We start from the raw sequence: 23,313 nt of genomic DNA on the forward strand, positions 1-23,313 counted from the left end.
TATATATATATATATATGTATGTGTGGGAAAAAAATCACAAGACTATTTCATCTCTACAGGCCTGTTTCATGAGGGGGGGTTCCCTCAAATTTTTTTTCCCCACACATACATATATTGCGCTCTACTATGGTATCGAGCACTATTTTTTGGATAACCTTATTAAGACATATATATATATATATATATATATATATATATATATATATATATATATATATATATATATATATATATATTATATACAAGCCAAATTATCCCGATCCAGATATTACTTTAATTCAAGTAATTAAGTAATATTTCCAGGGCTTGAATTTACAATCATTTTAGTCACATATGTGCCCTAAATGTAATCTGTGCAACTTCAAAATATTTGGGAACAAACAATTATTGTATTGTGAGCGAAAGTCGTGGCATTAGCCTCTATATTGTGAATGAATAACATAGAGGCTAATGCCATGACTTTCATTGTGTTTCAGTGTATCTTGAAGTATCATGCAAGTAATTGTTTCTTGTTGATGCTGTAAACAAAATGTCATTGTGCAAACCCATGTTTGTTGTTGTACTGAACACAGATTGAAAATAAACCGACTGAAAAAATAATAATAACAATGAATAATTTCTAAGTCTTTGTTAGCCGTTTGTGAAGTTTTGTGCTCGTGCGCTACGTTCACTCGCATCTTGTGCATCTCCTGCTTGGGGGCTAAGCCCCCCTGTCCTTAAAAGCTAGTGATGCTCCTGATTATTCACAAATATTGAAAATGGTCAAGTAAAAGGCATATGTATCAGTATCGTTGTCGGCTGTAATGGCCATATATTATATGGCAGTATCGCCCACCCCAAATATCAATCGTATAAATACCTACAGATATCTATTGAATCAATACCGAAGGTATCAGTGTTGAATCAATGATGATGATTTTTGTTGTTGTTGCATCTGTATATTGTTCACATACAGGTTTGTTGATAAAAATAGCATATATATATATATATATATAGCTTACCACCAGGTGTGAATGAATGATGGGTTCCCACTTCACTGTGAGCACTTTGAGTATCTAATAATAGAAAAGCGCGATATAAAATCTAATCCACAAGCCCGTTATATTAAATAAATGAGCCTTCGTAGCAAAATAATGCTTGATTTTTTTTTTAAAGTCTTCCTTTAAAACTAGGGCTGCGAATCTTTGGGTGTCCCACGATTCGATTCAATATCGATTCTTGGGGTCACGATTCGATTCAAAATCGTTTTTTGTTTTTTTTTCCGATTCAACGCGATTCTCGATTCAAAAACGATATTTTCCCGATTCAAAACGATTCTCTATTCATTCAATACATAGGATTTCAGCAGGATCTACCCCAGTCTGCTGAGATGCAAGCAGAGTAGTAGATTTTTGTAAAAATATTTTATAATTGTAAAGGACAATGTTTTATCAACTGATTGCAATAATGTAAATTTGTTTTAACTATTAAATTAACCAAAAATATGACTTATTTTATCTTTGTGAAAATATTGGACACAGTGTGTTGTCAAGCTTATGAGATGCGATGCAAGTGTAAGCCACTGTGACACTATTGTTCATTTATTTTTATTTTTTTATAAATGTCTAATGATAATGTCAAAGAGGGATTTTTAATCACTGCTATGTTGAAATTGTAACTAATATTGATACTGTTGTTGATAATATTCATTTTTGTTTCACTACTTTTGGTTTGTTCTGTGTCGTGTTTGTGTCTCCTCTCAATTGCTCTGTTTACTGCAGTTCTGAGTGTTGCTGGGTCGGGGTTGGTTTTGGAATTGGATTGTATTGTTATGGTATTGCTGTGTATTGTTTTGTTGGATTGATTAATTAAAAAAAAAAAAACATATATAAGATAATTTTATTTTTATTTTTTAAATCGATTTTTAAAATGAGAATCGATTCTGAATCGCACAACGTGAGAATCGCGATTCGAATTCGAATCGATTTTTTCCCAAACCCCTAATATTGATGTTGTCGAATGAAAAGTAATTGTTTTAAAGGAAGACCTAAAAAAAATTCAAGCATTATTTTGCTCCAAAGGCTCATTTATTTAATATAACTTGCTTGTATCGACTCTTATTAGCTCTTTTGGCCAGTGAGCGTTTAGCATTTAAAAATAAATAAATAAATAAATAATATATATATATATATATATATATATATATATATATATATATATATATATATATATATATATATATATATATATAAGCAGCAACAATATATTAATGTTGTCGAATGAAAAGTAATTGTTTTAAAGGAAGACCTAAAAAAAAATCAAGCATTATTTTGCTACAAATGCTCATTTATTTAATATAACTGGCTTGTATCGACTCTTATTAGCTCTTTTGGCCAGTGAGTGTTTAGCATTTAAAAAAATATATATATACAAGCAGCAACAATATATTAATGTTGTCGAATGAAAAGTAATTGTTTTAAATAGGGGTGTGGGAAAAAATCGATTCGAATTCGAATCGCGATTCTCACGTTGTGCGATTCAGAATCGATTCTCATTTTAAAAAAATCGTTTTTTGTTTTTTTTTAAAGGAAGACTTAAAAAAAATCAAGCATTATTTTGCTACAAAGGCTCATTTATTTAATATAACTGGCTTGTATCGACTCTTATTAGCTCTTTTGGCCAGTGAGCGGTTAGCATTTACAAAAAAACAAAACACATATATATATAAGCAGCAAATATATACTAATGTTGTCGAATGAAAAGTAATTGTTTTAAAGGAAGAACTAAAAAAAATCAAGCATTATTTTGCTACAAACGCTAATTTATTTAATATAACTGGCTTGTATCAACTCTTATTAGCTCTTTTGGCCAGTGAGCGTTTAGCATTTAAAAAAAAAATAAAAAAAAAAATAATATATATATATATATATATATATATATATATATATATATATATATATATATATATATATATATATATATATATATATATATAAGCAGCAACAATATATTAATGTTGTAAAATGAAAAGTAATTGTCTTAAAGGAAGACCTAAAAAAAAATCAAGCATTATTTTGCTACAAAGGCTAATTTATTTAATACAACTGGTTTGTATCGACTCTTATTAGCTCTTTTGGCCAGTGAGCGTTTAGCTTTTTTTATTTTATTTTATTTTTTTTAAATTTTTTAAATATATACATTCTAAATGTTGTGTAAAATGTGAGCACTTTTCTAAACATTGTTGTGAATTTCCAGCATTTATCCGGGGAGGCTGCTAAAGGGGCTGGGCTGACGACAGCAGCAACCTCCACACCTGACCGCCTCCATCACATCCGAGCACCGCGGAGCTTCCTCAGCAGCACGGCGCCACACTCGCCACCGGTGGACGCGCAGCTTCCGTTTCCTTGTGACCGCTGAGAGCTCTTTTGTTACCCGGAGGGCAGAGAGAGAGAGAGACGAACAACCGATGCCGCCTCGCCGCCACTCCAACAGCAGAAATGGAGCACGTCCAACCAACACCGGCTCTTGTCTCTCCCCCACGACGACCAAGCTGCTTCTTCTTCTTCTTCAAATGAAACCTTCAGCCGGACAAAAGTGATCAGGTGAGGTTTCATCATTTCAAAACACAAACAGTATTTTCCCCTTAGTCAGTTTTTTTTTTAATTGTGTCAATTTCTGATGCGTCCGCTGGGGTCTTACGTCATCACAATTGTCTCCAAATGCAGTAAGACGACATATTTTGGACATATTTTACAGAGCAGGGCCTAGTGTAGGACTTATGCAAGATACCCCAGTAGGCCTGAGGTGATGTAGCACACATTTATATATGGAACACCTCCCCCAGCTGCTTGACTATAAACATGCTAAAGTGTCTCCACTGCTTCCTGCTAAAGATCACTGTCCACAGCCCCTGTCCACATTTCTCCCACTCACTAGACCAGTTTTTATCAACCACTGTCCCACGGCACACTCTACAGTCTGGTGTGCCATGGGAGATGATATAATTTCACCTAATTGGGTTAAAAATATTTTTTTGCAAACCGGTAATTATAATCCGCACATGTGCCGTTGTTGAGTGCTGTGTAGAGATCGGCAGAGTAACCGTGTAATAAATACTCTTCCATATCAGTAGGTGGTGGCAGCACGGTGGAAGAGGGGTTAGTGCGTCTGCGTCACAATACGAAGGTCTTGAGTTCAATCCCGGGCTCGGGATCTTTCTGTGTGGAGTTTGCATGTTCTCCCCTTGACTGCGTGGGTTCCCTCCAGGTCAGTGGTTCTTAACCTCGTTGGAGGTACCGAACCCCACCAGTTTCATTTGCGCATTCACCGAACCCTTCTTTAGTGAAAAATAAAATGTTTTTTTTTTCTAATTCAAGACAAAGTTATATGTTTTTGGTAACACTTTAGTATGGGGAACATATTCTAAGTAACAAAGACTTAATTTAGAGTTATTTGGACACTAGGGGAACATATTCTAAGTAATATGTCAGGCTTGTCCCTGACCGTTTGGTTAAGTTTTAGTTTTTCCTGTTTGTTTTGTCTCATTTTGGTTCAGTTTCCTGTTGTTCTCTGAGTGCTGTCCCCTCAGCTGTGGCGGATTGGCACCTGGCCACACCTGGTGTCAATCAGCCAGCTGCTATTTATACCTGCCCTGCCCTCAAGTCACTGCTGGATTATTGTCGTCCCTACCTGTCGTGTCGATGTCAGTGTAGCTGTATGCGGTAGCGGTAAGCTATATTCTGTAGCTGTTTGTAGCTTACTATCTTTTTGTTCATAGTCTCTGTTTGCTGGATCCCTGTTCCCTGTTTCCAGTTTGTCCTCCTAGTTCCTGGTTTGTGTCTTTTCTTTATTTTTACTTTTGGACATTAAATCATGTTCTCCCTCACAATGCCTTCCGCCTTCTCTGCATCTTGGGGTTCGTCACCTACAACCCCTGACATAATAAAGACTTAATTTAGAGTTATTTGGTTAGGGTTAGGGTCAGGGTTAGAGTGTTAGGGTTATAACAAGGCCATGCCGAATAAGGCATTAATAAGTACTTAATAATGACTAGTTAAGAGCCAATATGTTACTAATTTGCATGTTAATAAGCAACTAATTAATGAATATGTTCCCATACTAAACCATGCATGAACATCACCTTGTTCAAACAACAAAACCAACACAGTGCATAAACTCACAACAAATTACACACCTGCAAACCAGTCAGCTGTTGCTGTATCCGTAATACGCCGATAGGGAGAAGTGTGTATTTACACGATGAGTCGGGTGTGTTTTGACCTCCGCCGAACCCCTGAGGCCGACTCACCGAACCCCTAGGGTTCGATCGAACCCAGGTTAAGAACCACTGCTCCAGGTACTCCGGCTTCCTCCCACCTCCAAAGACATGCACCTGGGGATAGGTTGATTGGCAACATTAAATTGGCCCTAGTGTGTGAATGTGAGTGTGAAGGTTGTCTGTCTATCCGTGTTGGCCCTGGGATGAGGTGGCGACTTGTCCAGGGTGTACCCCGCCTTCCGCCCGAATACAGCTCAGATAGGCTGCAGCGCCCCCCCCCCCCCCTCGACCCCGAAAGGGACAAACGGTAGAAAATGGATGGATGGATGGATCAGTAGGTGGCAGCATGTAGCTAATTGCTTTGTAGATGTCGGGAGGCAGCGTGCAGGTAAAAAGGTATCTAACGCTTAAACCAAAAATAAACAAAAGACGAGTACCGCTAAGAGAAGGCATTGAAGTTTAGGGATGGCTATGCTGAACGAAGCTAAAACTGAACTGGCTGCAAAGTAAACAAAAACAGAATGCTGGACAACAGCAAAGACTTACGGCGTGTGGAGCAGCAGACGGCGTCCACAAAGTACATCCGTACATGACATGACAGTCAACAACAAAATAGGAGCGCAAACAAGAACTAAAACACTACACTCAGGAAAACACCAAAAAACTCAAAATAAGTCACGGCATGATGTGACAGGTCGTGACAGTACACGTAGTTTATATATATATACATACTAGAGATGCGCGGATAGGCAATTTATCTCATCCGCAACCGCGTCAGAAAGTCGTCAACCATCCGCCATCCACCCGATGTAACGTTTGATCAGAACTGCATCCGCCCGCCATCCGCCCGTTGTTATATATCTAATATTAATTAAAAAAAAAAAAAGGGTGAAAACTACGCGAATTGCACCTTGTGCAGACAAGATTTTTCGATCGGACACGGAGGAATTAGCGATGTAAAAGACCACGTTGGGACAAAAGAACACAAGTCTAATGCCGTTGCTAGCGATACAAGTGGAAAACTTTCAACGTTTTTCGTCGCCCAAACAGATTCTTTGGATGTGATAAATGCCGAAGTTTTATTTACGGAGGCAATAATTGAGCATGGACTTCCAATTGCACTGGCTGATCACATGGGACAGTTAATAATGTAATGCAACCTTTAAAAATCATTACGCGGTGATCGCGATCCCAAAAATAAACTTTTCTTGCATGATAATGTCCAGAAAAATTCGCTTTATATTACTATAGAGTCCTTTTAACGAATGAGTTTGATGGTTTATCACAAACCTTAAATGAAATTCCATGGCCACTGTCCTGCTCTCTATATCAACCAGGGTGAGCCCCACCCCTTTCGTGAGCGCACTGAGCGCGGAGTGACCCCTTTTACGCGCCCCCGGCAACAGGGGTGGCAAGCAGGTAAGCTGCGCGGGCGGAGCGCGCGGAGTGACCCATGTTACGAGCCCCCGGCCACGGGGGTGGCGGGCAGGTAAGCTGCTTACCTGCTGCGCGTGACGCCGGCCGCGTCGAAAGCGGACGAGGCGGGGTGTCGGTGCGGTGGGCGCGGTAGTGACCCTGGACGTGCGTCAGGCCCTTCTCGCGGATCGCCTCAGCTACGGCTCCCGGTGGGGCCCTCTCGGGGGAAGGGGCCTCGGTCCCGGACCCCGGCGAGGCGTCGGGGGCCTTCTCCGCTCCGTAAAAGTGTCCATCTTTTTTTTTTTTTTCTTCTATTGTGGCATATGCTGCAGGTGCCTGCTCGTTTTTCGTATGTGGGTAACAACATTTAACTATGTATATATATTTCCCAATTGGTTTAACTGCCACCCGCAAAAAAAAAATCAAAAAAAAATCTAATTAATCCGCCCGACCCGACCCGCGAGCGGATAAAATCTTATTTTTTTTAATTTCATCCGCCCGATCCGCGGATAATCCGCGGACTCCGCGGTTGTGTCCGCAAACCGCGCATCTCTAATACATACATATATATATATATATATATATATATATATACATATACACATACACATATATATATATATATATATATATATATATATATATATATATATATATATATATATATATATATATATATACATACATACATACATACATACATACATACATACATACATACATATATATATATATATATATATACACATACATATATATATACACATACATACATATATATATATATATATATATATATATATACAAATATATATATACAAATATATATATATATATATATATATATATATATATACATACATATATACATATATATGTATGTATGTGTATTTATACATATCTATCTATATATATATATATATACATATACACACATACATACATATATATGTAGATATACACATACATACATACTATACATACATATATATATATATATATATATATATATATATATATATATATATATATATACATCGTTACTTTGCATGCAGTCAATTTTTTTTCGAATATAGGAAAATAAAACATTGTATTTTAATGAAGTGATTCTTTGCCGTACCACTAGATAGAGCCCGCATACCACAATAGTGGTACCACAGCGTTTGAGAATCGCTCGTCGATTTTGTTTCACTTTTGTCAAGGGTTTTATTTGTGTTATTTCTTGTTCCGCTATGTTTTGGGAGTCATTTATCGGTTTCTTAGCATGATTAGCACAAATTTGTTGACAAGTTTGCAAAGTTTCCCCTGAATTTTAGTGCAGATCTTAAATAAGTTTCAGGGTTTTTGTTAATAACACAACCTTTTTAGTAATTCAGGCCTCTGCCATTGTCAGGTTCAAACACTGATGACATCTATTAAACAGACGAGAAGCAAGGAATCATGCAGAGACAGAGTTACATTTTGCTCAATTGAGGTAAGACATTATTTGGGCTGTACTCTAGTTACAGATCCAAACTTCGCTCTCTAAAGTCTAACCCACGTGCTTCCTCTATTTATTTGGGAGGTCCCTGGTTACATCACTGAAGCTGTCGCTGAGGGAAGGGGGTAATCTCGACAGCTCCAGTTAGACACAATGTATGATTATACAAGAAATGCAAATGTGTTGACGCTGGTGATATCGCCTTGTCTCTGCTCTGTCTGCGTCACGGCGGTGTTCGGCCTTGGCAGTCAGCAGGCCGTTCCTGGACACAAACACTGATACGAGACTGGCTTGCAATCTTTTGGATTGCCAACTTTGCACAGACAAAGAAAAATACCACTTCAGCACAGTTAACTATAGCAACAGCCCTTAAGCATAAGAGTTGTGTGATAATATATACATAATTATTCTAACAGCCATATTTATAACTTCACAGATTTGTTATTGTCTATTTTTCCATAAATGCAACACATAATGACGAATGAAATTGGTGCTCCTCTAAATTGGAATTCTTTTTTGAGATGTGCTGAGTCATTTTAGTTTCCCGCCTTGCACAAAACCACATTTAAAGCTGCCCTTGTAGACCTTTATTTATTTTGAGTCATTATGTCGGGACAAAAGCTTGACCCGCCATGTTTTCCTTCTCTTGTTTCAGCAAACAAATGCTTCAACCAACATCCAGCAGACTGAGTGTGCCAAACTTTAAATAACACAATCACACACAGACACAAACACACACACACACACACACACACACACACACACACACAACATGGCTCTGGAGGATTCCGTCCTGTCACCTCGCCCAGACTCGCTGTCGCTACCTGTGGAGGACAAGCCAGAAGCCGCAGAAGTCTCTTCCTCCGCTGGGGTCTTCAATGTATCCGAGGAACTGGGCCATGTGGTCACCACTGAGGCGCCGCCCTCCCCTCCCGTGTTGGCTAAGGTCAACAGGTCGTTCCAATCCAAGATGGCCGAGCGGGAGGCCCAAGCCAATCAAACCAGAAAGAAAACCCAGGGGGCGGAGAAGGAGAGGGGGCGATTTGGGTGGGGTGAGTGATTGTCACCTGAATGTCGACCAACCTTTTGAAAATATATACTAATCATGGATGTAAGGATATGAAAAATTCATATCAAGGTTATTGTGACCAAAATGATCATGGTTATTGTAATTATCATTGTAAAATCTGCTCAAAAAGTACTTATAGACACACTAAAATCTTTAGATGTTTTAAAATAACTAAAATAAATATACCCACTAGAGATGTCCGCCGATAAATGCTTTAAAATGTGATATCGGAAATTATCGGTATTGGTTTCAAAAATAAAAATGTATGACTTTTTAAAACGCCGCTGTAGGGAGTGGTACACGGACGTAGGGAGAATTACAGAGCGCCAATAAACCTTAAAGGCACTGCCTTTGCGTGCCGGCCCAATCACATAATACCTACGGCTTTTCACACACACAAGTTAATGCAAAGCATACTTGGTCAACAGCCATACAGGTCACACTGAGGGTGGCCGTATAAACAACTTTAACACTGTTACAAATATGCGCCACACTGTGAACCCACACCCAACAAGAATGACAAACACATTTCGGGAGAACATCCGCACCGTAACACAACATAAACACAACAGAACAAATACCCAGAACCCCTTGCAGCACTAACTCTTCCGGGACGCTTCAATATACCCCCCCCCCCCCCCCCCCCCCAACACCGCCCACCTCAACCTCCTCATGTTCTCTCAGGTAGAGCATGTCCCAAATTACAAGCTGCTGTTTTGAGGCATGTTAAAAAAATAATGCACTTTGTGACTTCAATAATATATATGGCAGTGCCATGTTGGCATTTTTTTTCCATAACTTGAGTTGATTTATTTAGGAAAACCTTGTTACATTGTTTAATGCATCCAGCGGGGCATCACAACAAAATTAGGCATACTAATGTCTTAGTTCCACGACTGTATATATCGGTATCGGTTGATATCGGAATCGGTAATTAAGAGTTGGACCATTATCGGACATCTCTAATACACACTGTTAGAAAACCGACCATTTTACATGTTTGTGTTTCTGATGCTTCACTGATAACAGTGTTCAGATGGGCGTTGTGGCATCCTACTCTCTTCAGCGATCCTCAAACGCACCGTAAAAACCCCTCCGTGTCATGTTTTTCCGAGTATGTATCGATCACCCTGTGCTAAGACAGCACAGCTTGTAGGTTCAATCTGCACAATTAAATAGCTTAGTTGCTCAAACAGTAACGTGATTATATAAGTTTATATTGGGGTATGTAAATTCTTAATGAGGAAAAAAGTAAAAGTCTCTTGTTTTCATATTAGTATTTAAGGTAATGAGCTAGCACCAATCAGTCCGATGTCTGATATGATAATGTTTTTTTTGCCGATATTCCGATATTGTCCAACTCTTAATTACCGATTCCGATATCAACCGATACCGATATATACAGTCGTGAAATTAACACATTATTATGCCTAATTTTGTTGTGATGCCCCGCTGGATGCATTAAACAATGTAACAAGGTTTTCCAAAATAAATCAACTCAAGTTATGGAAAAAAATGCTAACATGGCACTGCCATATTTATTATTGCAGTCACAAAGTGCATCATTTTTTTTAACATGCCTCAAAACAGCAGCTTGGAATTTGGGACATACTCTCTCTGAGAGAGCACGAGGAGGTTGAGGTGGGCGGGGTTGGGGGGGGGCAGTGTTGATGTGTGTGTGTGTGGGGGGGGGGGGTGTAGGGTGTAGCGGGGGGTGTATATTGTAGCGTCCCGGAAGAGTTAGTGCTGCAAGGGGTTCTGGGTATTTGTTCTGTTGTGTTTATGTTGTGTTACGGTGCGGATGTTCTCCCGACATGTGTTTGTCATTCTTGTTTGGTGTGGGTTCACAGTGTGGCGCATATTTGTAACAGTGTTAAAGTTGTTTATACGGCCACCCTCAGTGTGACCTGTATAGCTATTGACCAAGTATGCTTTGCATTCACTTGTGTGTGTGAAAAGCCGTAGATATTATGTGATAGAGCCGGCACGCAAAGGCAGTGCCTTTAAGGTTTATTGGCGCTCTGTATTTCTCCCTACGTTTTAAAAAGTCATAAATTTTGCTTTTTGAAACCGATACCGATAATTTCCGATATCACATTTTAAAGCGTTTATCGGCTGATATTATCGGCAGTCCGATATTATCGGACATCTCTAGTCGAGAGTTTCATCATTAATATATCATTAATACCAATTATTGTTACATCCCTAATACTAATATATATATAACACAATATAGCAATTTAGGAAATAATGGCGGTTCGTCAATCATATCGATACTGCTTTAAAAGCTGTAGACTGACTTCTCTAAAGTAAATCCAAAGTCATTTTTTATAGGGTTGTACCATTACAAGATATACAGTAACACAATATTTGCTACAAATGTGTCTGAACGGACATGTCCTCAGGTTCTTCTAACCCAAATGTCTGTTTCCTTGTCTCGCCGCACCAGCTCGCACTCGCCGCAAGAGGCAGCGCTACGTGGAGAAGAACGGCCGCTGCAACGTGCAGCACGGCAACATGCGCGAGACCTACCGCTACCTGACGGACATCTTCACCACGCTCGTGGATCTCAACTGGCGCTGCTCGCTCTTCGTTTTTGTCATGGCCTACGCCGTCACGTGGCTCTTTTTTGGCGCCATCTGGTACCTGATAGCGTACTGCAGGTAAGATGAAAATTCAGACAAATGCTTTTGCGCGTCAATATTTATTTCCTTCTTGTTAAAAGACAGAAGATGTGTCTTATTTATAACGGGTGAGCATTGTGAAATATTGAAATATGTTTTTTTTCCTTAAGATGAACTAATTTACGCACATTGAGAGGAAAAAAGATATCGAATTAATGTTCAGGCATCTCCAAAATTGTGCCTATAGTCCAATAAGATTGCTCCAATTCCCGATGCTGCTAAATAGAGTGTGGAAATCGGTACAATTTTAATCAGCATGCCTGATGGAAAACGCTTAAAAGTAAGGCTCCACTTTTCAAAATGTGTTAGCTCAATGCTAACTTACATTGAATATGCCATACACATGCTACTGATTAGCATTAGCGATTTTACATTGTAATTTCAACACCTCCAAATTTGGTAATGAAAACTACATTGAAGATGCACGTTGTAATCAAACAGCTGGTGTGTAATAAGTAAAATACTAACAATACAAACATTTTGTAGGACTCAAGGAAAGACAAGACTGGCACATTCAGCTTAATGGCTTAGACAATTTCCTGATTACAGCAGCACACCTATAACAAACTGGAATTAATGCATATTTACAAATGATACTCAGAAATGTAAGAAAACTAAATATGACAACTGGACAGCACAGTTATTATTATCAGCTCACTGTTAAATATGAATTGAAAAATGTGAGATTTTACACAAAACTACCTAAAATTGATACCCTTGAGTACAGGTATTAATTCCATCCCTAATATTTTTTGGTATCTCAGGATTGCTATGATATTGCTGTGATGTACTAACTAGCTTGGCAATGTACTGCCTACCTCTTCACTATAAGCAGATAGAAAATTTAACAAACTGATTAAAGAAATAAAAAAACATACAGAGAAGTGTCACTGAGTAGAATTGAGTTGAGTGAAAAGGTTCATTGTCAACAGTGAGTGTCACATTTGTCCTATAGTGTCTTTAATTTAGCTATGTAACTAATCATACAGCCCCAGGCCAAGTCAAATTTATTTGGCGTACCCCTCAGATTATATTTAATTTTCTCTAGATCTAAGTAAAACATGAGATCCTTAAGCCACAGGGAGGCCTTGGGGGCAAACTGTGATTTCCACTCCAAGAAAATTTATTCCAGAGCTGGTAAGGATGCAAAGGCGATACTATCCTTAAATGTCTGCTTAATTTTTTGGGTTCGGTAATATTAAAAAAATAGCCAATTCAATATATATATATATATATATATATATACCAATGTGTGTGTGTGTGTGTACATCCAGTATATATATATATATATACTGTATATATATATATATATATATATATATATATATATATATATATACACACACAGCTATATATACATATATGTATATATACTGTATGTACACACACACACAAACTCATATATATATATATGTATATATATGAGTTTGTGTGTGTGTGTGTGTACATACAGTATATATACATATATGTATATATAGCTGTGTATATATATATATATATATATACAGTATATATATATATATATATACATATATATATGTATATGTGTCTATATGTGTGTATATACATATATATATATATATATATATATATATATACATATATATGTATATGTGTCTATATGTGTGTATATACATACGTATATATATATATATATATATATATATATATACATGTATATACAAATATATATGTATATATATATATATGTATATACACACACACACACATATATATATATATATATATATATATATATATATATATATATATATATATATATATATATATATATATATATATATATATGTATATATATATATATATATATATATATATATATATATATATATATATATATATATATATATATATATATATATATACATATATACATGTATAAACTGCACTGCATCATCGCCTAATAGTTTGACCTTCTTTTGTTGGCAAATAAGGGCATTTACTTTGCAGTTGTGTAGTTATAATTAATGTAATAACTAGGTCAAAAGTAATATCACTTTACTTAGGAGTGTTTGCCAAGAATATTTATTATTACGCATAATTTTGTGCTGGGTGGCACAAAATGCAAATGTGTCTGTTTAGCACGCTATTTGTCTTTTACATGCGGACAACAGTAAGTGAGTTATTGTTTAATGGACATAAGCTGCTTTGCGCTCGCCTAATAGCATCTTATTTATTGCCAAACATGACAAATAAATGATGTGATCACATAACACTTGACAGGAAGTCAATACAACATAAGCAACTCTCGCCCAAAATACTGACTCCGTTAATTAGAGCGCCACACGGCGGCGTCACCTTTCCCGAACTGCTGTAATGGCCTCGGGCGAGCGACAAGGCCTTCAAGGCGTTTTCTGCTGCGAGGGGCGAAAAAAAAAAGTTGACATTTCTCAGCCAGAAAAGCCCATGACAAAGCAGTAATCACATTGTGGCGTATATTTCATCCGGGCTGGATATGTCTGCCGGATCATCGCTCCAATTAACTAACGGGCTTGACTCATAAAAAAACGGTGACCTTTTCGTATCAGTAAAGGGCCACCATGAGGTGCGACAGAGGATCACTCCTGCACGTCCTCGCCCACTAACATGGTGAAAAAAAAGATTATAGTTAGTTAAATGAACACCACTTTAATAATTAGCTTTCTTTGACGTAATCAGAGATGTTAGCCTGTGGAGTTTGACTGCAAAACTTCCTTAGTCAGTCCCTTATGTGTGGTTTGTCATGGCCTGAAGATATTTGGAACATTACATCAAGTTGGAATTAAAAAATAAAATAAAAATGGTCAGTGATTTAAGTGTTTCTTGTACCCTTAACTGAAAAGAAGCACAGGATTTAACAAAGATTTTATCAATACCGTATTGATCTGTTACTTATTTTATACCACACAGACTTAAAGGTGGCAGTAAAAGCACATACTCAGAACTCATTGTCAAATCACTCCATAGTTTATTCATTATAACTAATAGAGATGTCCGATAATGGCTTTTTTGCCGATATCCGATATTCCGACATTATGTACTATTCTGACTGATATATTTTGTAACACTGTTAGTGAATGAAGTGTATTTTTGTAGTTATTTCCCCATATTTCTGCACAATAACTGAGGTACGGTAACACTCGCGAGCAGTAGAGAATATGAAGTGAAGTTTGGTCTAGAACATATTTTGCTTTATGTATGTTATATGTTGCATATTTTTTACATGAGATTTACAGTTATTTCTACCATCTATTATTATGCCCACAAATTATGTTACTCTTTCAATATCTACTCTGTCTATCTGTATTTGTGTTTGACTTTCTCTTCTACTGTTACCGAATAGCATTAGTTTAGTTTCACTGAGATTCAAAGATAGTCTGTTTTTGTCAAACCATCTTTTTAATTTAATCTATTATTTGTATTAGCTTCTGTTTGTTCTCTCCTGAACAAAAATAAGTTGTGTCGTCTGCTAAAATTGCTAACTTAAAGTCCTTTGTAACTTTACAAATGACGTTTGTATAAAGATTTAACCAATTTTGGTCCCAGTATTGATCCCTGGGGTACACCGCAAGATATCTCTAGCTCTGTTGATATATTTTCACCTGGCTTCCTGTTGGTTAAGTAGCTTCTTGTCAAGTTTAAGACCAGACGTCTGATGCCATATCGTTTTAATTTTGTAATTAAGATATTATGATTGATAGTGTCAAATGCTTTAGTTAGATCCATAAACACTGCAGCTGCACACTGTTTACCATCTATTGCGTTGGTAATTTCCTCTGTTATTTCGATTCATGGCACTGTATCCATATTGGTTGTCTGTGACTGTTCCACTTTTATTCAAGAATTTGTCCAATCTGTTGTTAAATAATTTTTCAATGATTTCAGGAAACTGTGGCAGTAAAGAAACAGGTCCATGGTTTATGAATTGGTGTTGGTTTCCAGTCTTTTAAATTGGTACTACTTTTGCTATTTTCATTTTGTGTGGGAATTTTCCAGTTTGAAATGACAGATTGCTAATATACGTTAAAGGCTCTGAAATGTCTTCAATAACTTCTTTGTATCGCTTTTATATCTATTCCATGACAATCAGTTGAAGTCTTGGATTTGCGTTTCTTTACAATTTTGATTATTTCCTCTTTTGTCACATTAATGAGGAACATTGAGTTGGGATTTTCATTAACTGGTAACTGGTAACTGGAATCCTTTGCTCTAAGTTGGTTCCAATATTTACAATGTATTTATTAAAGTGTTACACGACTTCGTTCACATTGTCGTTTGTTACATTACCGTCTTTAAAATACTTAGAATAATCCTTCTTAGGGCTGTGTTTAATGATACTATTGAGTATGCTCCGTTTGGCTCTCATGTTATTTTCGTTCTTGTCTAATAAATGACTGTAATATTATTTTCTACATGTTTGTAAAATGTTGTTTAGCTTATTTATACCATATGCTTCGTTTACATAATTTTCACTGTACACATTATCCCGTCGTTGTTCTTTAGATAATTCTTTAAAACGGTCAAACTTTCCTCTTTACATAATTTTTTGAATGGGATGTGAATTATATTTATATAGCGCTTTTCTCCAGTGACTCAAAGTGCTTTACATAGTGAAACCTGAAAATGTTTGTTTGTCATCCATGTTCCTCTTCTTGTAGTTTCATTCATAAATTGTGAAAATTGGTAGATGACTTGTATCAGACATTAGCAGACCACTCGTACTATAGTTGTAGTAGTTTTGTTCATAATATGCTTACCAAGCACTTTTAGGTCTCATCCATTTGTGTGATGAAGGCATGAGACGATCAAAAATATGTCAGATAGGCCAGTGTTTTTCAACCACTGTGCCGTGGCACACTGTGCCGTGAGATACCGTCTGGTGTGCCGTGGGAGATTATCTAATTTACCATACCATGACATACCATACCAACTTTATTTATAAAGCCCTTTAAAGACAAGCACAGTTGAAAAACAAAGGGCTGTACACCACAAAGAAATAGAGGCAAAGGACAGACTAAAAAAATAACATTTAAAACAGAAATAAAAATACACAATTAAAAAGCAAATATAAATTACCTCAAGAACAGTTTGTTAGATAAAAACAGTTTAAAAGTTAAAAACAGTTCAAAAAGTTAAAAGCTAAAAACAGTTCAAAGTCTCATGCTGGGTTAAAAGCCAGTGAATAAAAATGGGATTTAAGAAGGGTCTTAAAAATAGCCAAAGAAGGGGCCTGTCTCACATGGAGAGGGAGATCGTTCCAGAGTTTGGGACCCGCAACAGAGAAGTCTGTCCCCTCTGAGCTTTCGCTTTGTTTTGGGTTTCACCTATTTGGGTTAAAAATATTTTTTGCAAACCAGTAATTTATAGTCTGCAAATGATGTGTTGTTGTTGAGTGTGGGTGCTGTCTAGAGCTCGGCAGAGTAACCGTGTAATACTCTTCCATATCAGTAGGTGGCAGCAGGTAGCTAATTGCTTTGTAGATGTCGGAAACAGCGGGAGGCAGGGTGCAGGTAAAAAGGTATCTAATGCTTAAACCAAAAATAAACAAAAGGTGAGTGCCCCTAAGAAAATGCATTGAAGCTTAGGGAAGGCTATGCAGAACAAAACTAAAACTGAACTGGCTACAAAGTAAACAAAAACAGAATGCTGGACGACAGCAAAGACTTACAGTGGAGCAAAAACGGCGTTCACAATGTACATCCGAACATGACATGACTATCAACAATGTCCCCACAAAGAAGGATAAAAACAACTGAAATATTCTTGATTGCTAAAACAAAGTAGATGCGGGAAAATATCGCTCAAAGGAAGACATGAAACTGCTAAAGGAAAATACCAAAAAAGAGGAAAAGCCAACAAAATAGGAGCGCAAGACAAGAACTAAAACACTACACACAGGAAAACAGCAGAAAAGTCCAAATAAGTCAGGGCGTGATGTGACAGGTGGTGACAGTACACCTACTCTGAGACAAGAGCTTTAGTGATGTATGCTTGGTTATTGTTTAAAGTCATATCCAACAATTACGACAATGACGTTTTACTGTCAACTGAGTTTAGTTTTTTAATGATATCTGCTAGTGGTGTGCCTCCGCATTTTTTTAAAGCAAAAAATGTGCCTTGGCTCAAAAAAGGTTGAAAAACACTGAGATAGGCTACATTGTAGCTGTCTACAGTATGTTCATACATTTATAGTTGTTTCTGCAAGGGCGTTTTTGACATTTATCACAACTTCTTCCCCAGGGGTGACCTGGACCACCTGGAGGACGAGACGTGGACGCCGTGCGTCAACAACGTCAACGGCTTTATTTCAGCCTTCCTCTTCTCCATCGAGACGGAGACCACCATCGGCTACGGACACCGCGTCATCACCGACCAGTGTCCCGTAGGCACCATTCTGCTGCTTCTGCAGGCCATACTGGGCTCCATGGTCAACGCCTTTATGGTGAGCACGGCTTTTTGGCATGCGTAGAAGATCCACATGTTTAGCAGGTTAAGTTGTGGCCGCCTGGAAAACTTGTTGTCTTATCAGTCAACCACAGGCTTCTATAGACACTGGATGCGGGGTCTACAAAACCAAACAACTGCCGGGTTTCTAATTTGCTGGCTCAATAAACATTGGCCGTAACAGCTCTGGCTGTAGGTAACCTCCTGAAGTCCACATTTGAAGCATCACGAGTGGTCAGCATTCAGTAGCTTTATCTACAAACCCCGTTTCCATATGAGTTGGGAAATTGTGTTAGATGTAAATATAAACGGAATACAATGATTTGCAAATAATTTTCAACCCATATTCAGTTGAATATGCTACAAAGACAACATATTTGATGTTCAAACTGATAAACTTTTTTTTTTTTCAAATAATCATGAACTTTAGAATTTGATGCCAGCAACACGTGACAAAGAAGTTGGGAAAGGTGGCAATAAATACTGATAAAGTTGAGGAATGCTCATCAAACACTTATTTGGAACATCCCCCAGGTGAACAGGCAAATTACGAACAGGTGGGTGCCATGATTGGGTGCAAAAGTAGATTCCATGAAATGCTCTGTCATTCACAAACAAGAATGGGGTGAGGGTCACCACTTTGTCAACAAATGCGTGAGCAAATTGTTGAACAGTTTAAGAAAAACCTTTCTCAACCAGCTATTGCAAGGAATTTAGGGATTTCACCATCTACGCTCCGTAATATCATCAAAGGGTTCAGAGAATCTGGAGAAATCACTGCACGTAAGCAGCTAAGCCCAAGACCTTCGATCCCTCAGGCTGTACTGCATCAACAAGCGACATCAGTGTGTAAAGGATATCACCACGTGGGCTCAGGAACACTTCAGAAACCCACTGTCAGTAACTATAGTTGGTCGCTACATCTGTAAGTGCAAGTTAAAACTCTCCTATGCAAGGCAAAAACCGTTTATCAACAACACCCAGAAACGCCGTCGGCTTCGCTGGGCCTGAGTTCATCTAAAATGGACTGATACAAAGTGGAAAAGTGTTCCGTGGTCTGATGAGTCCACATTTCAAATTTGTTTTTGGAAACTGTGGACGTCGTGTCCTCTGGACCAAATAGGAAAAGAACCATCCGGATTGTTATGGGCGCAAAGTTGAAAATCCAGCATGTGTGATGGTATGGGGGTGTATTCGTGCCCAAGACATGGGTAACTTACACATCTGTGAAGGCGCCATTAATGCTGAAAGGTACATCCAGGTTTTGGAGCAACATATGTTGCCATCCAAGCAACGTTACCATGGACGCGCCCCTGCTTATTTCAGCAAGACAATGCCAATGGGGTGAGTTTTTCCTTGCCCTTATGTGGGCTTTGTACCGAGGATGTCGTTGTGGCTTGTGCAGCCCTTTGAGACACTTGTGATTTAGGGCTATATAAATAAAGATTGATTGATTGAGATTGAAGCCACGTGTTACATCAACGTGGCTTCATAGTAAAAGAGTGCGGGTACTAGACTGGCCTGCCTGTAGTCCAGACCTGTCTCCCATTGAAAATGTGTGGCGCATTATGAAGCCTAAAATACCACAACGGAGTCCCCCGGACTGTTGAACAACTTAAGCTGTACATCAAGCAAGAATGGGAAAGAATTCCACCTAAGAAGCTTCAAAAATGTGTCTCCTCAGTTCCCAAACCTTTACTGAGTGTTGTTAAAAGGAAAGGCCATGTAACACAGTGGTGAACATGCCCTTTCCCAACTACTTTGGCACGTGTTGCAGCCATGAAATTCTAAGTTAATTATTATTTGCAAAAAAAAAAAAAAAAGTTTATGAGTTTGAACATCAAATATCTTGTCTTTGTAGTGCATTCAATTGAATATGGGTTGAAAAGGATTTGCAAATCATTGTATTCCGTTTATATTTACATCCAACACAATTTCCCAACTCATATGGAAACGGGGTTTGTAGCACTGCATGAGTGCCGGTCAAAAAACATTGACATTAACAGCTGTGGCTGTAGGCAACATCCTGATGGTAGTAGCTGCATTATGCTTGTGGTACTGTTGTTTAAAATTAACTTATCAGCACTTAATGTTGAGTGAGCAGTTGTTATGTTAGCTAAGACACTTTCTCATGCACTCCAAATGATTATTCAAGTTACATAATTCATGTGCATAATCCGTTTTCAAACATCGTCCATCGTGCGCGCAGGTGGGCTGCATGTTCGTGAAGATCTCGCAGCCCAACAAGCGGGCGGAGACGCTGGTGTTCTCCAAACATGCCGTCATCTCGCTGCGGGACGACAAGCTGTGCCTGATGTTCCGGGTGGGCGACCTGCGCAGCTCACACATCGTGGGGGCCAACATGAGGGCCAAGCTCATCAAGTCCAAGCAGACGCAGGAGGGTGAGGCTTCCACCATCTCATCCATGTTTGAATTATTCTTTATGAACATATTTGTGCAGGACAAAAGCAAGCGACTGCTTGCAGAGAAGAGCGATACATGCGTTCATGTCTCCAAAAGTGTCCACTACGAGTAAAAGTCACTAGAGTTGACACTAGTCGCTTTTTTGAAAAACAGAATCGAGTGGGATCTTAATACTTACTAAATATAATGGAAAAAATCTCTAAGTACACTGTAAGGGACGGCGTGGCGCAGTGGAAGAGTGGCCGTGCGCAACCCGAGGGTCCCTGGTTCAATCCCCACCTAGTACCATGTCCGTTGTGTCCTGAGCAAGACACTTCACCCTTGCTCCTGATGGGTGCTGGTTAGCGCCTTGCATGGCAGCTCCCTCCATCAGTGTGTGAATATGTGTGTGAATGGGTAAATGTGGAAGTAGTGTCAAAGCGCTTTGAGTCCTTTGAAGGTAGAAAAGCGCTATACAAGTACAACCCATTTATCATTATTTATTTATTCAAGGCAGTGGTCAGCGTTTTCGAGCCCACGATCCCTGGTCTCAGCCATAAACCAAAGCAAGATCTACCCCTGCGCCAGTCAACTATATATATATATATATCAGTGACGTGCGGTGAGGTTGATGGCTGGTGAGGCACTGACTTCATCACAGTCAGATTTACAAACATATGAACCCTAAAGAGTGTCTTATTCACCATTTGATTGGCAGCAGTTAACGGGTTATGTTTAAAAGCTCATACCAGCATTCTTCCCTGCTTGGCGCTCAGCATCAAGGGTTGGAATTGGGGGTTAAATCACCAAAAATTATTCCCGGGCGCGGCGCCGCTGCTGCCCACGGCTCCCCTCACCTCCCAGGGGGTGATCAAGGGGATGGGTCAAATGCAGAGGACAAATTTCACCACACCTAGTGTGTGTGTGTGACAATCATTAATTGGTACTTTAACTTAACTTTAACTTTACACATACAAACTGTAGCACACAAAAAAGCACATTTAATTAAAAAAAACCTTATTATGGTCTTACCTTTACTTATAAGTGCGGGAACAGTGGTGTTCGTGTTGGAGGAGTTGTGAATGAATGAAATGTGAAATCCGTGCTGCAGTCTGCAGGTGTACCTAATGTTGTGTCCCTGCAGTCGTTCACGGCTCCTCCGGCACAAGCATTGTTTTTTTTGCACTTTTTGGCTTCTTGTTAAGTGACTTTTTTTTGGGTGGATTCGGTCTTGCACGTGGAGGGTTTGGGTGTGGGCTTTGGTTGGTGTGGCGCTCCCGTCGGGGGGTGCACTCTGCGCGGGGGTGCATTAACCGGCACCAGGAGGCAGGATTACTGCGAGCCTCACACAGTGCGTCTTTGCAACAGTTTTATGATTGCTCAGCACAAGAAATACATTACACACATACAGTTGTTGACAAAATACACTGTACATTATATACCTCAGCTAATTAAACTATGGAAATGTATAATATAATTCATATAACAATACGGTCTCACTGCACAGCAGACCAGCAGTTAGCCGAGTCCGCAATCCAAGTTGAGGCACAACTGAGTGACGTGCCTCAACTGGCTGCTGATCACCGCACCGTCTCTTCTCAGTATTTGAACGGCAAATGTGAAAATTCAGCGATTTTTAATAAAAATAATCGAAAACTGGTGAAGTTAAATGGAAAATAACTTTATAGTATAATCACTGGATACATATAACAATTTAATTAATTTGTTTTCTTTTTACATTTTTTTTCTTTCCATGATGGCAGGTGAGGCCCCGCCTCTAGTGACCGCACGTAACTGATATATATATACATATATATTATGAGGTGTGTTATGGTTACGGTTAAGTTTATTTCGAACATGTATGCAGTCACAATATGATACAAAATTAAACAACTGAATGAACAACCAGCAAGACTGGAGATTCCATTATTTTTGGCAGGGGTTGTATAATGACGATCAACGAGTACTGGAAAGACAGACATGTTTAGCGTCTGTGCTCTCTAACTTCCAGGCGAGTTCATCCCCCTGGACCAGACGGACATCAGCGTGGGCTTCGAGACGGGCGACGACCGCCTCTTCCTGGTGTCGCCGCTGGTGATCTCACACGAGATTGACACCCACTCTCCCTTCTGGGACATGTCACAGGCTCAGCTGGAGAAGGAGGACTTTGAGATTGTGGTCATCTTGGAAGGCATGGTGGAGGCCACAGGTGAGACGATACGATATTGCTGAGGTTTTTTTTTTTTTTTCAATATTTTCACTTTCACCTTATTAAGTCAAGACAGAAATATAATAATAGTGCTTGCAAAACGATAATGAGTATGGAAGTATTATTGTAGCAAAATTATTTGCAAACGCGTATCTTAATCTGTGCGTGTGTAATCTAATTTCATGTCTGTGTACTAATGTTTGTGTCTGTATATCAATCTTTGTATGTGTGTAATCAAATCCATGTGTGTGTGTTTTTAGTTGATTGTCCGGATAAAGGTTCTATAGTATATACCGTATTTTTCGGACTATAAGTCGCAGTTTTTTTCATAACACTACACACAGGAAAAC

General features: G+C 38.5%; 1 protein-coding gene across 2 annotated transcripts in view; it reads left to right on the plus strand.

The window, feature by feature from the left end:
- The window catches only part of kcnj9 (potassium inwardly rectifying channel subfamily J member 9), a 30,631-nt gene that overhangs the window by 1,627 nt on the left and 5,691 nt on the right, over positions 1 to 23,313 (plus strand). Inside the window, exons 2-8 of one of the 2 annotated variants that reach the window (XM_061979006.1) lie at positions 3,236 to 3,582; positions 8,068 to 8,148; positions 8,810 to 9,206; positions 11,673 to 11,886; positions 18,148 to 18,349; positions 20,561 to 20,753; positions 22,766 to 22,963. In XM_061979006.1, coding sequence (XP_061834990.1) covers positions 8,927 to 9,206; positions 11,673 to 11,886; positions 18,148 to 18,349; positions 20,561 to 20,753; positions 22,766 to 22,963 — 1,087 coding nt within the window. In that variant the 5' untranslated portion in view covers positions 3,236 to 3,582; positions 8,068 to 8,148; positions 8,810 to 8,926. The remainder of the gene's footprint in view (positions 1 to 3,235; positions 3,583 to 8,067; positions 8,149 to 8,809; positions 9,207 to 11,672; positions 11,887 to 18,147; positions 18,350 to 20,560; positions 20,754 to 22,765; positions 22,964 to 23,313) is intronic. The other variant, XM_061979005.1, reaches the window with a different exon arrangement.

This window comes from Nerophis lumbriciformis, linkage group LG19 (genome assembly GCF_033978685.3).
Source record: "Nerophis lumbriciformis linkage group LG19, RoL_Nlum_v2.1, whole genome shotgun sequence".
Taxonomy (NCBI): domain Eukaryota; kingdom Metazoa; phylum Chordata; class Actinopteri; order Syngnathiformes; family Syngnathidae; genus Nerophis; species Nerophis lumbriciformis.